We start from the raw sequence: 14,378 nt of genomic DNA, 5'->3' as shown, positions 1-14,378 counted from the left end.
CTTGGCCCAAGAAGGTCTCTTCTTATTATTGGTGTCCTTTTAGTAGTGGTTTCTTTGCAGCAATTCGACCATGAAGGCTTGATTCACGCAGTCTCCTCTGAACAGTTGATGTTGAGATGTGTCTGTTATTTGAACTCGGTGAAGCATTTATTTGGGCTGGAATCAGAGGCTGGTAACTCTAATGAACTTATCCTCTGCAGCAGAGGTAACTCTGGGTCTTCCTTTCCTTTGGCGGTCCTCATCAGAGTCAGTTTCATCATAATGCTTGATGGTCGTAAAGTAATGATGGACTATCGTTTCTCTTTGCTTATTTGAGCTGTTCTTGCCATAATATGGACTTGGTCTTTTACCAAATAGGGCTATCTTCTGTATACCACCCATATCTTGTCACAACACAACTGATTGGCTCAAACACATTAAGAAGGAAATAAATTCAATAAATTAACTTTTAACAAGGCACACCTGTTAATTGAAATGCATTCCAGGTTATTACCTCATTATTATGGTTGAGAGAATGCCAAGAGTGTGCAAAGCTGTCATCAAGGCAAATGGTGGCTACTTTGAAGAATCTCAAATCTAAAATATATTTGGATTTGTTTAACACTTTATTGGTTGCTACATGATTCCATATGTGTTATTTCATAGTTTTGATGTCTTCACTATTATTCTACAATGTAGAAAATAGTAAAAATAAATAAATAAAGAAAAACCCTTGAATGAGTAGGCTTGTCCAAACTTGACTGGTACTGTGTGTTTGTGGGATGGCTTTTATATATGAATCCAAGTGAGGCAAATACATGTGTGAACAGAAAAGTCACATTTTTGGGCATATTTGGGGCACAGAGTTTTTCCTGAACACTTGATCTGATCAGGATAAACCCCTGGGCCTATTCATGAGGTAAGCCAAAGGGTTTTCCGTCTTTCTCTTCCTCCTGTACAACGCTTCATCTCCTCTCCCCCTCAGGATCCGTGGCTGCTCTGGAGCTGAGTGAGATGAGGGCTCGCCTGTACCTCAACCTTGGGCTGGTGTGTGACCACCTGGGGGAGCCCAAGCAATGCAGTGAATACATCCGCCTCAGCGTCTACATTGCAGAGTAAGAGCTCACCTCAACCTGGGCCCGTATCCACGGCCTTTCACATCATAATTGATAAGATTATATGAACAGGTGGGATTCTGATCCTAGATCAGCTCTCCTACCGCTTTGTGGATGCTAACACAGTTAGCACACCATGACACCAACGTGTGCTGTTCAATGGCATCGGCTAGACTACAGATACACCTGCAATGCCACACATTTAATAGCAGACCGAACATGAAGTACAGTGCAATACAATGCCACACTCTGTAAATATACACCTAGGTCTAACACACTTTGAACTAGGACCTAGAGTAAGGTTCAAGCCATGGCATCCTTGTACAGTAGATAATACCTTTCCTAATATCTCACCATTAAGTGAGTTGGTGTCCCTCTGCCTTGTCTGTATAGGAAGAACCAGCTCCTGGAGGATTTGTACCGTGCCAACTTAAACCTGGGCAACATCTACTTCCGCAACGGGCACCACTCCAATGCCCTGCGCAGTCTCGAGCAGGCCAAGGAGTGTGCCCGCAAGATCAAAGACAAGTTCAGCGAGAGCGAGTGCTTCCACTCCATCGGCAAGGTAAGGAGTGGAAATTCTCATGGCGTTCTATTTTTCATTTTAAATTAACACACTAATTCAGTCAGTTATAAAGCAGTACAGTTTTATGTTATAACTGACTTCCCATTAACAGTATAAGCTAGTGTGTGTGTGTGTGTGTGTGCGCATTTGGCTGTGCATTCGAGCATGCGACAGGGTTCGAACCTGGGTCTCCACCTGCCCATTAATTGCCTGGGTATTGACTCGCAATGCAACTCTTCAGATCTTGAGCAGGGTTTCTCAAGTGATCACGAGAGGGTGGTCACTCAATCACCTCTGTTACATGTGTCTCTATGTACGTTGTGTGTGTGTGTAGGTGCAGCTGTCCCTGGGTGACTTTGTGGCGGCCAGGCGTTCCCTGAAGAAGGCCTTCTCTCTGGGCTCCCAGCAGGATGTGGACAGGGAGGCTGTGAAGAAGGCCTTCAAACAAGGTGAGAGAGAGAGAGGCTTGTTTGTTTCTCTTAAAACCACAGAGATGGAGAGAGTGGAGCTGGGCCACACGTGTCAACCTGGACTGGGCTTTCTGTGTCTGGGGGAAAATGTCATTTTCATAGATTCAATGTTTTTTCTTACTGCCGTAGCGATTCGGGGCAGTCAGCTGGAGGAAGCAGCGGGGGAGCTGGGTGACGAGTGGCGTTCCCAGGAGGCTGTGGGACTGGCGGAGCAGCTGGGGGACCTCTATTGTAAAGTGGGATGCTACCGCAAAGCCCTGGACGCCTACCGTACGCAGGTGAAAACATCACACTCACTTAGCCCCACACAGTCACCACTTCCGGTGTCCATTTTCACTTCCTGTTTGTTAAAGTTTAACCTTTCTGATCTCCCCATCCCGGATCCGGGATCGTGAATACAGACTCAAGCTCATTACCATAACGCAACGTTAACTATTCATGAAAATCGCAAATGAAATGAAATAAATATGCTAGCTCTCAAGCTTAGCCTTTTGTTAACAACACTGTCATCTCAGATTTTCAAAATATGCTTCTCAACCATTGCAAAACAAGCATTTGTGTAACAGTATTGATGGCTAACGTAGCATTTAGCATTAGCATTCAGCTGGCAACATTTACACAAAAAAACAGAAAAGCATTCAAATAAAATCATTTACCTTTGAAGAACTTCAGATGTTTTCAATGAGGAGACTCTCAGATAGCAAATGTTCAGTTTTTCCTGAAAGATTATTTGTTTAGGACAAATCGCTCCGTTTTCTGCGTCACGTTTAGCTATGAAAAAACCCCTGTATCCAGGATTGTGTAAATCTATCAGCAAGCTCATTAGCATAACACAACGTTAACTATTTATGAAAATCGCAAATGAAATGAAATAAATATGCCATCTCTCAAGCTTAGCCTTTTGTAAACAACACTGTCATCTCAGATTTTCAAAATATGCTTCTCAACCATAGGAAAACAATCATTTGTGTAAAAGTAGCTAGCTAGCGTTAGCATTTAGCGTTAGCATTTAGCGTTAGCATTAGCGTTAGCATCCAGCACGCAACATTAACAAAAACATAAAAGCCTTCAAATAAAATCATTTACCTTTGAAGAACTTCTGATGTTTTCAATGAGGATACTCTCAGTTAGATAGCAGATGCTCAGTTTTTCCAAAAAGATTCCTTGTGTATTAGAAATAGCTCCGTTTTATACATCACATTTGGCTACCAAAAAAAATCCGAAAATTCAGTCCTCAAAACGCGAACTTTTTTCCAAATTAACTCCATAATATCGACTGAAAACATGGCAAACGTTGTTTAGAATCAATCATCAAGGTGTTTTTCACATATCTCTTCATTGATACATCGTTCTTGGACACATGCTTTCTCCCCTGAATCAAATGGTAAAGTAGAAGCAGCTGGCAATTGCGCACCGAATTCGACGCAGGACACCAGGCGGACACTTGGAAAATGTAGTCTCTTATGGTCAATCTTCCAATGATATGCCTACAAATACGTCACAATGCTGCTAAGACCTTGGGCGAACGACAGAAAGTGTAGGCTCATTCCTTGCGCAATCACAGCCATATAAGGAGACAATGGAAAACAGAGCTTCAGAAATTCTGCTAATTCCTGGTTGATGCATCATCTTGGTTTCGCCTGTAGAATGAGTTCTGGGGCACTTACAGACAAAATCTTTGCAGATTCTGAAACTTCAGAGTGTTTTCTTTCCAAAACTGTCAAGAATATGCATAGTCGAGCATCTTTTCGTGACAAAATATCGCGCTTAAAACGGGAACGTTTTTTATCCAAAAATGAAATAGCGCCCCTAGAGCTCTAACAGGTTTTAACTATTGAAATCACTTGCCTGGATGAGTACACGTCCATCCAAACGTATCCCCACTTCCCGCCCCATCTATACCTGTCAGTCTTGTGTGTCGTGAGCTGCATGAACAATCCATGTATTTATTGTGTAACCTTGACCTATCCAATGACATGACACTTGTCTGTCGCCGCTGTTTGGTAGCTATCCAGTGCAGAGGCGTTGGGGAAGCCTGCTCGGGAGCTGGCTGTCATTCACGTGTCCCTGGCGGCCACCTACACAGACATCAGGCAGCATGACAAGGCTGTGGAACATTACAGACAGGAGCTGGCCCTCAGACAGGGCAACCCCAAAGAGGTACGACCTGCCTGGGTGTGCCTGGGACTCAGGCCTGGGGCTGGACAGAATGGGGGTTGGATTTCTTAGTCGGCTTGTCATATAGTATGCACCAAAGGAAACTTTTCTATCTTAGCATTGGCTGTGCTTCTTTTAATCCATGCTCGTGTCATTTTGTGTGTGTGTGTGCCAGGAGTGTAACACGTGGCTGAACATCGCAGCAGCCCAGGAGGAGAATGGGAGGACCGTGGAGGATGTGGACTGTAGCTACGACACTGCCCTGCGCTGTGCACAGAGGGCTGGCCAACCCAAACTACAGGTACTGTAGGTTGCAGTGGCCCACTCTGACTGGGCTCACCGTAGAAATATGCTCATCGCTTTTCTTTTCTTTTTTTCTCTCGGTTAAATGAACAGCACTCGGCCTGTATGGATCAAATATTTTATTCTGCGGACAGCAGATTTTATTTCTATCTTTCTTGGTCTCTTTCTCCTTCTGTCGCTCTCTTCACCAGAGGCGAGTGCTGAAGACGTGGCTGGCTGCCCAGAGCCGCGGGGGCTCGTCGCAGACTGATGACACGCAGGCCAGGCTAGAGGAGCTGTGTGCCACCGAGGGCTGGAGTCCTGAGGGGGGGAGTGAGGGAGAGGAGGACGAAGAGGAGATGGAGAACAGTGAACCCATGGAGGACAGCGATATCCAGTTCTCAGACTCTGGTGAGTGAGACTACGGTCTCCACCGCGATGTTTGTCCTCTGCGGGCATCTGTCATATGACGGAATAAACACTTTTTTTTTTACCTCAGTTTGAGCCATCCAGTCATTTAGTTTAGCATACAGGATGTTGCTGAATAAAGCAATGGAAATTGACACTGCTTTGGCAGATTATTTTAGTCTGGCTAATTGTCTTTCTCTTGTCTCACCGTAGAGGACGATGACAAGATGGTCTGTAGCGGCAGGAGAAAGCCGTCTCGGGTAAGTGCCAGATTTGTCAATGATGGCTTTGTTTTTGATTTGTTTGGGATATAAAAAATAAAAAATAAAAAAAAAAATTTAAAAAAGCAGTCTGCATTCAAATTACTGAAAGAAGCAGAGACTCATGTCTGTCTGCCTGGATTTCAGTGGAACAAGAGGAATGAGAAAGGGGAGACGTCTCTCCACAGAGCCTGTATAGATGGGAACCTGAAGCAGGTCCAGTACCTGGTGGAGCAGGTGAGTGGAACTGGGTTTATACTCCTACTACTTTGTGGCCATGGTACTGTCTGTGGTAGTATTCAGCCAGTATGTCTTCCGGCGCCGACAGAGATGGCCGCCTCGCTTCGCGTTCCTAGGAAACTATGCAGTTTTTTGTTTTTTTACGTGTTATTTCTTACATTAGTACCCCAGGTCATCTTAGGTTTCATTACATACAGTCGAGAAGAACTACTGAATATAAGATCAGCATCAACTCACCATCAGTACGACCAAGAATATGTTTTTCGTGACGCGGATCCTGTGTTCTGCCTTACAAACAGGACAACGGAGTGGATCCTATGCAGCGACCCAAAAAAACGACTCCGAAAGAGAGGGAAACGAGGCGGTCTTCTGGTCAGACTCCGGAGACGGGCACGGCGCGCACCACTCCCTAGCATTCTTCTTGCCAATGTCCAGTCTCTTGACAACAAGGTTGATGAAATCCGAGCAAGGGTAGCATTCCAGAGGGACATCAGAGACTGTAACGTTCTTTGCTTCACGGAAACGTGGCTTACTGGAGAGACGCTATCCGAAGCGGTGCAGCCAACAGGTTTCTCCACGCATCGCGCAGACAGGAAAAAACATCTTTCTGGTAAAAAGAGGGGCGGGGGCGTATGCCTTATGACTAACGTGACATGGTGCGATGAAAGAAACATACAGGAACTCAAATCCTTCTGTTCACCTGATTTAGAATTCCTCACAATCAAATGTAGACCGCATTATCTACCAAGAGAATTCTCTTCGATTATAATCACAGCCGTATATATCCCCCCCCAAGCAGACACATCGATGGCTCTGAACGAACTTTATTTAACTCTCTGCAAACTGGAAACAATTTATCCGGAGGCTGCATTCATTGTAGCTGGGGATTTTAACAAGGCTAATCTGAAAACAAGACTCCCCAAATTTTATCAGCATATCGATTGCGCAACCAGGGGAGGAAAGACCTTGGACCATTGTTACTCTAACTTCCGCGACGCATATAAGGCCCTGCCCCGCCCCCCTTTCGGAAAAGCTGACCACGACTCCATTTTGTTGATCCCTGCCTACAGACAGAAACTAAAACAAGAGGCTCCCACGCTGAGGTCTGTCCAACGCTGGTCCGACCAAGCTGACTCCACACTCCAAGACTGCTTCCATCACGTGGACTGGGAGATGTTTCGTATTGCGTCAGATAACAACATTGACGAATACGCTGATTCGGTGTGCGAGTTCATTAGAACGTGCGTTGAAGATGTCGTTCCCATAGCAACGATTAAAACATTCCCTAACCAGAAACCGTGGATTGATGGCAGCATTCGTGTGAAACTGAAAGCGCGAACCACTGCTTTTAATCAGGGCAAGGTGTCTGGTAACATGACCGAATACAAACAGTGCAGCTATTCCCTCCGCAAGGCTATCAAACAAGCTAAGCGCCAGTACAGAGACAAAGTAGAATCTCAATTCAACGGCTCAGACACAAGAGGCATGTGGCAGGGTCTACAGTCAATCACGGACTACAGGAAGAAACCCAGCCCAGTCACGGACCAGGATGTCTTGCTCCCAGGCAGACTAAATAACTTTTTTGCCCGCTTTGAGGACAATACAGTGCCACTGACACGGCCTGCAACGAAAACATGCGGTCTCTCCTTCACTGCAGCCGAGGTGAGTAAGACATTTAAACGTGTTAACCCTCGCAAGGCTGCAGGCCCAGATGGCATCCCCAGCCGCGCCCTCAGAGCATGCGCAGACCAGCTGGCCGGTGTGTTTACGGACATATTCAATCAATCCCTATACCAGTCTGCTGTTCCCACATGCTTCAAGAGGGCCACCATTGTTCCTGTTCCCAAGAAAGCTAAGGTAACTGAGCTAAATGACTACCGCCCCGTAGCACTCACATCCGTCATCATGAAGTGCTTTGAGAGACTAGTCAAGGACCATATCACCTCCACCCTACCTGACACCCTAGACCCACTCCAATTTGCTTACCGCCCAAATAGGTCCACAGACGATGCAATCTCAACCACACTGCACACTGCCCTAACCCATCTGGACAAGAGGAATACCTATGTGAGAATGCTGTTCATCGACTACAGCTCGGCATTCAACACCATAGTACCCTCCAAGCTCGTCATCAAGCTCGAGACCCTGGGTCTCGACCCCGCCCTGTGCAACTGGGTACTGGACTTCCTGACGGGCCGCCCCCAGGTGGTGAGGGTAGGCAACAACATCTCCTCCCCGCTGATCCTCAACACTGGGGCCCCACAAGGTTGCGTTCTGAGCCCTCTCCTGTACTCCCTGTTCACCCACGACTGCGTGGCCACGCACGCCTCCAACTCAATCATCAAGTTTGCGGACGACACAACAGTGGTAGGCTTGATTACCAACAACGATGAGACGGCCTACAGGGAGGAGGTGAGGGCCCTCGGAGTGTGGTGTCAGGAAAACAACCTCACACTCAACGTCAACAAAACTAAGGAGATGATTGTGGACTTCAGGAAACAGCAGAGGGAACACCCCCCTATCCACATCGATGGAACAGTAGTGGAGAGGGTAGCAAGTTTTAAGTTCCTCGGCATACACATCACAGACAAACTGAATTGGTCCACTCACACAGACAGCATCGTGAAGAAGGCGCAGCAGCGCCTCTTCAACCTCAGGAGGCTGAAGAAATTCGGCTTGTCACCAAAAGCACTCACAAACTTCTACAGATGCACAATCGAGAGCATCCTGGCGGGCTGTATCACCGCCTGGTATGGCAACTGCACCGCCCTCAACCGTAAGGCTCTCCAGAGGGTAGTGAGGTCTGCACAACGCATCACCGGGGGCAAACTACCTGCCCTCCAGGACACCTACACCACCCGATGTCACAGGAAGGCCATAAAGATCATCAAGGACATCAACCACCCGAGCCACTGCCTGTTCACCCCGCTATCATCCAGAAGGCGAGGTCAGTACAGGTGCATCAAAGCTGGGACCGAGAGACTGAAAAACAGCTTCTATCTCAAGGCCATCAGACTGTTAAACAGCCACCACTAACACTGAGTGGCTGCTGCCAACACACTGACACTGACTCAACTCCAGCCACTTTAATAATGGGAATTGATGGGAAATGATGTAAATATATCACTAGCCACTTTAAACAATGCTACCTTATATAAATGTTACTTACCCTACATTATTCATCTCATATGCATACGTATATACTGTACTCTATATCATCGACGGTATCCTTATGTAATACATGTATCACTAGCCACTTTATACTATACTATGCCACTTTGTTTACATACTCATCTCATTTGTACATACTGTACCCGATACCATCTACTGTACCTTGCCTATGCTGCTCTGTACCATCACTCATTCATATATCCTTATGTACATATTCTTTATCCCCTTACACTGTGTACAAGACAGTAGTTTTGGAATTGTTAGTTAGATTACTTGTTATTACTGCATTGTCGGAACTAGAAGCACAAGCATTTCGCTACACTCGCATTAACATCTGCTAACCATGTGTATGTGACAAATAAAATTTGATTTGATTTGATTTGATTTGTCTCAGGGTCATCCTGTCAACCCCAGGGACTACTGTGGCTGGACTCCTCTCCACGAGGCCAGCAACCACGGACACACAGGTAACAGTTAAAAGTATGCAGAAATAAATAGGGCCTGATTTAAAAAAATAATAATAATTTTAGCACGTTTTTTGAAATGTTATTTTTACATTTTAATAAATAAAAAAAAATACACTGAGTAAATCGAACATCCCGATTCTCGAGCTGCAACACACAGACATGTAAGGGGTTTGTGTCAACGGACATGGAGATCAATACATCGTTATTCGACGTAGCTGCCCCCTGTTTGTTGTGATGCTGAGTTTGCCGACTGTCAGCTGTACGTAAACACATGGCCAAAATCCCTTTTCGACTCCGTGTGTTGTGGGAAGGTGAACACGGATTGTTTCAAGCTAACGTTAGCGAACATAAGATGGACATTCAGTGGGCTCTAAAGTGCCAGCAGTTCACTCGCATTTGCTAGTGAAAGAAATGAAATGCAAATACAAAAAAAGAACTGGTCACGTTTGTGCGAGTGTGATATACGTTTAATTCTGCATCCCAGTAGTTGTATTTTCCACGTAACATTACAAGGATCACACAACCTGATAGACTGTAACTGTAATTATGATCCACGTCACAAAAAGCATTACAAAAGTAGAATCAAAATAAATATAAACATCTTGGCATTAAATGGAGTCGGGAGTATAGAAGACGGCGCGATGAAGAATGAATGAGTATTAGCTATAGATGGAGGCAATGCTTCTAATGTGCCTTTGCACTAGATTTGAGATTTCAATCAATTTCAAAGATCTGTAATGATCTATGCGTTGCAAAGAAATCCAATAGGCATCTTTACATAGGCTGAAACAGCAGACACTCTCTGAAACAGCGGTCAGATTCCCTTTGCGGTAGACTACTGAACAGCGGTCAGATTCCCTTTGTGGTAGACTACTGAACAGTGGCCAGATTCCCTTTGCGGTAGCCTACTGAACAGGGGCCAGATTCCCTTTGCGGTAGCCTACTGAACAGCTGCCAGATTCCCTTTGCGGTAGCCTACTGAACAGCTGCCAGATTCCCTTTGCGGTAGCCTACTGAACAGCTGCCAGATTCCCTTTGCGGTAGCCTACTGAACAGCTGCCAGATTCCCTTTGTGGTAGACTACTGAACAGTGGTCAGATTCCCTTTGTGGTAGCCTACTGAACAGCGGTCAGATTCCCTTTGTGGTAGACTACTGAACAGTGGTCAGATTCCCTTTGTGGTAGCCTACTGAACAGTGGTCAGATTCCCTTTGTGGTAGCCTACTGAACAGCGGTCAGATTCCCTTTGTGGTAGACTACTGAACAGTGGTCAGATTCCCTTTGCGGTAGCCTACTGAACAGCTGCCAGATTCCCTTTGCGGTAGCCTACTGAACAGGGGCCAGATTCCCTTTGCGGTAGCCTACTGAACAGGGGCCAGATTCCCTTTGCGGTATCCTACATAACAGCTGCCAGATTCCCTTTGCGGTAGCCTACTGAACAGCTGCCAGATTCCCTTTGTGGTAGACTACTGAACAGCGGTCAGATTCCCTTTGTGGTAGACTACTGAACAGCGGTCAGATTCCCTTTGCGGTAGCCTACTGAACAGCTGCCAGATTCCTTATGCGGTAGCCTACTGAACAGCGACCAGATAGCCTTTGTGGTAGCCTACTGAACAGCGGACAGATTTTCCTTTTACGGTAGCCTACAGAACAGCGGCCAGATTCCCTTTGCGGTAGCCTACTTAAGCTTTGTGTAGCCAGTTTGCGGTCTGTGTCGATGTGATAATTTGTTTTTATGTTTTCAAAATGATTTTGGTTTTAGTGTTGATTAGGAACCGTGTCTAAAAAGCCAAGGACTTGTGAGCTGGCCCTAGTGATTGGTCCTGTTTTGAGAGGTGACAAGCGTTCCTCTACTATAGAGACTAAACTTGGGGGGCCAAGGCAAGCTGGATCTGAAGACCTATGCAGATGCCAGAAATATATTTTCTTCTGCAGTAGACTACATGAAATGTCCATTTGGAGATGTGCTCCTCCAGCATGCAGTGGTTGTTGACATTGCCAACAAGCAGACAACCAAGTTCTCATCCCTCAACTTTTTCATGGCAGGCTTTCCCTGCGTTATTCCCGAGGGGAGCCTCTGTTGATCTGGTGGAAGATGAGTTTCGACTCTATCAGGCAACAACCTTTGAGCGGAGTCTGGGCAACATGCGCACGGATCAGGCCTGGAGAGAAATCGGCACAATGAGAGGGGAGGGCAGCCTGATCTACTCCCACCTTTCGGCTGTGATGCTGGGCATATTGGTCATATTCCACAGCGATTCAGACTGCGAACGAATACTCAGTCTCGTTTCCAAGAACAAAACCCGGTACAGAGCCTCCCTCAGTACAGACATGCTGTACGTGCCCTCGTTACCAAGTAGGTTTCAACGATTGCCAGAGGAACTGTTTGCCACAGAGAAGTCTACCCTGATGCTCTGCTGCGTAAGGCTAAATCTGCTAGCTTCCAGGCAAATCTATCTCCAGATGATTTGTTCTCACCCACTGTTTCCTATCATAGCTTTTTCGTTTTGATTATGGGTAACATGCTTATTTGATACTGATGCTCTGCTTCAAACATTTGTTCTTATCATATCAGAGTTTTTTTTTTTTTCTTAACATCGTGGATAAGACGTTTGTACATTTTGTACCTAAACAAATAATTTTGTTATTATTTGTTTAATACATTTTTTTTTAAACTCCTAAGAATAAAGGCCCTTTGTGTGTTCTCTCTCATTACATCTTGTTAGGGACTATTATCATATGTGTAAGTGGAATGCTGTCAAGAAGAAAGTACTCCAACCTTTTAAAGACTAGATTTGGTACAATTCTAGAATTGCGATCAGACTCACAAACAGAGCGCGCACGAGCGTTGCGGGGGGGAGAGAACCCAAATTCGGTGCATGAGTTGAAACCCCAATTTGCCGCGCGCGTCTGGTACTCTAAAAAGCTGGACAGGGTGGGCAGGTCTGGACTTAATCAGCATTTTAACCCTCATCTGCTTCTCTCTCTCTCTGTTCTCTCTCTCAGACGTGGTGGCTCTGTTGCTAGAAAGGGGGGCTGACATTAACGACCCAGGGGGGTCACTGTGTGAGGGCGTCACCCCCCTGCACGACGCTCTCAACTGTGGACACTTCCAAGCGGCCAGATTACTGGTGGAGAGGGGGGCCTCAGTCACTGTCCGCAATGCCAAGGTCAGGACAAGATGTGTGTGTGTGTGTTTTGGAGGACTGTGCACATGTTTGTTTGGGGTGGGGGGTGCATGCACCTGTGAGTGTTTGTGCAAGTGGCTCATGTATGTCTGTGTCCCCCTCAGGGTGAGACACCCCTGGACAGCCTGCGTCTGTGGCAGAGGATGTACAGAAGAGAGCTGGACCAGGAGGCCAGACATGAGCTGTCCAGCACAGAGGAACTGCTGAGGAGGGCCCTAGCAGGGTTAGGTGAGGCCTACATACTTCCTCTAGTGGGCGTAGGCCTATGCAATACAAGAAGGCTAGAACAGTGTAGAGTGGTTTATATAATGAAACTGTGTGGTTATGAGGCCTTTGTTTGGGTTGGGGTCAATTCCATTGAAATTCCAGTCAATTCAGAGAGTAAACCAAATTCAAAATGTTCCTCAGTGAAAAGCGTTAAAAAGAATTGGAATTTCAGTGCACTTCCTGAATTGACTAGAATTCAAATGAAATTGACCCCAACCCTGTTGTATATTCAATGTGTCACGGTTAGTTGTGTTGTGTGTAAATATACTCCGTACATATGAATTTCCAAAAACAAAACCCGGTACAGAGCCTCCCTCAGTACAGGCATGCTGAGTGCCCTCGTTACCAAGTAGGTTTCAACGATTGCCAGAGGAACTGTTTGCCACAGAGAAGTCTACCCTGATGCTCTGCTGCGTAAGGCTAAATCTGCTAGCTTCCAGGCAAATCTATCTCCAGATGATTTGTTCTCACCCACTGTTTCCTATCATAGCTTTTTCGTTTTTATTATGGGTAACATGCTTATTTGATACTGATGCTCTGCTTCAAACATTTGTTCTTATCATATCAGAGTTTTTTTTATATTGTGGATAAGGCGTTTGTTTGTACATTTTGTATATTCAATGTGTCACAGTTAGTTTGTGTTGTGTGTAAAAATACTCTGTACATTTGAATTCATCATCTTACACACACACACACACACACACACACACACACTGTTTGTGAGGCCTAAAATCTGCTTAATTAATGTCCAGAAAATATGGCGTCTCCCACAACATACATTCCTGTTGCTGTAAGGACGTCAACTATTCCACTGTGCACTTAACTTTTCTACACTCTCTGTACCACAGTCCCCACCGCTCCTGCGCCCCCCAAGCCATTTGTTGCTCTGCAGGACAGTCAGCTGTTTGATGCTGAGAACTCAGAGCCTCTGATCCCCACCAGAGGGCACCATTCGTCCACCAACAACCAACCCAGAACTAGGAGCCCCAAGGAGAGCGCAGTACCACCTATCCCCAAACCGAGGCACTCCAACGGCACAGCGGGGCCCCAACAACGACACAGAGGGACAGAGGCCTCCATCCTCTTTGGGGTACTAGTTGATTTAGAACATAGGAAATTAGATGTCTGTCATAGGTTTGAAACCAATTCTCAATGACCCAGTACTTTACGACTGTCATAGAATGTCAGTCAAGAGCAGCGTTCATAAAGTTAGCTGTTGTGAAGCAGATTTGCAAGTGAGACACTGTTCAATTGACAAACAATCTCCGTCTTTCTCAGGATGACAGCAGCTCCTCCGACCACAGTGACTTGGATGGCGCGGTTAGCCCTCTGCGCCCTGTCCGACCACGCCGACGTTTCCGAGCAGCCCCAGCTCCACAGGAAGTTCCCCCCAGCCAGGAAACAAGCTCTTCTGTTCCTGAAGCGAGAGAGTCTGCGGTACCCTCTGTCTTTGGCAGGGAGGAGTACCACAGTACCATTCGCAGCCTAGGCAGTGCCAAGACCCGCCTTCTCTCCCAGAGCCTGCCACAGTTCAGCAGCACACCGGCGGTGTCGTCCAATAGCAGGCCAGCACTTGTTCCTGAGGAGGAATATCTGATAGATGATTGGCTGGAGAATGACATGGGCAATGTTCACCCAAAGAAGAAGAGGAGAGTGGGGGAGGAGCAGAATGGAAGGCGGGACTTGAATATGATGTCATCAGGGGCCAGGAGTCAGAACTGTCGTTCAACCACGACTGAAATGGCTAGCAGAGGTGTGTAGCAGCTGCACTGATTACACGCACGCGCAAGCAGCCCCATATCTGTACTTC

The 14,378-nt window shown here is 46.3% G+C and overlaps 1 protein-coding gene across 2 annotated transcripts in view; it reads left to right on the top strand.

Moving 5' to 3' along the window:
• Window positions 1-14,378, top strand: part of tonsl (tonsoku-like, DNA repair protein) — a 33,645-nt gene that overhangs the window by 3,284 nt on the left and 15,983 nt on the right. For both annotated transcript variants that reach the window (XM_021584443.2, XM_021584442.2), the window contains exons 5-18: window positions 965-1,094; window positions 1,488-1,659; window positions 1,994-2,108; window positions 2,259-2,407; window positions 4,137-4,289; window positions 4,462-4,587; window positions 4,781-4,979; window positions 5,190-5,236; window positions 5,384-5,473; window positions 9,042-9,114; window positions 12,120-12,283; window positions 12,406-12,529; window positions 13,417-13,658; window positions 13,847-14,321. In XM_021584443.2, the coding sequence (XP_021440118.2) occupies window positions 965-1,094; window positions 1,488-1,659; window positions 1,994-2,108; window positions 2,259-2,407; window positions 4,137-4,289; window positions 4,462-4,587; window positions 4,781-4,979; window positions 5,190-5,236; window positions 5,384-5,473; window positions 9,042-9,114; window positions 12,120-12,283; window positions 12,406-12,529; window positions 13,417-13,658; window positions 13,847-14,321 (2,259 nt within the window). The remainder of the gene's footprint in view (window positions 1-964; window positions 1,095-1,487; window positions 1,660-1,993; window positions 2,109-2,258; window positions 2,408-4,136; window positions 4,290-4,461; window positions 4,588-4,780; window positions 4,980-5,189; window positions 5,237-5,383; window positions 5,474-9,041; window positions 9,115-12,119; window positions 12,284-12,405; window positions 12,530-13,416; window positions 13,659-13,846; window positions 14,322-14,378) is intronic.

Source organism: Oncorhynchus mykiss, chromosome 25, assembly GCF_013265735.2.
Source record: "Oncorhynchus mykiss isolate Arlee chromosome 25, USDA_OmykA_1.1, whole genome shotgun sequence".
In the NCBI taxonomy this organism is placed as follows: Eukaryota; Metazoa; Chordata; class Actinopteri; order Salmoniformes; family Salmonidae; genus Oncorhynchus; species Oncorhynchus mykiss.
This window is presented reverse-complemented; position numbering and strand designations above follow the sequence as displayed.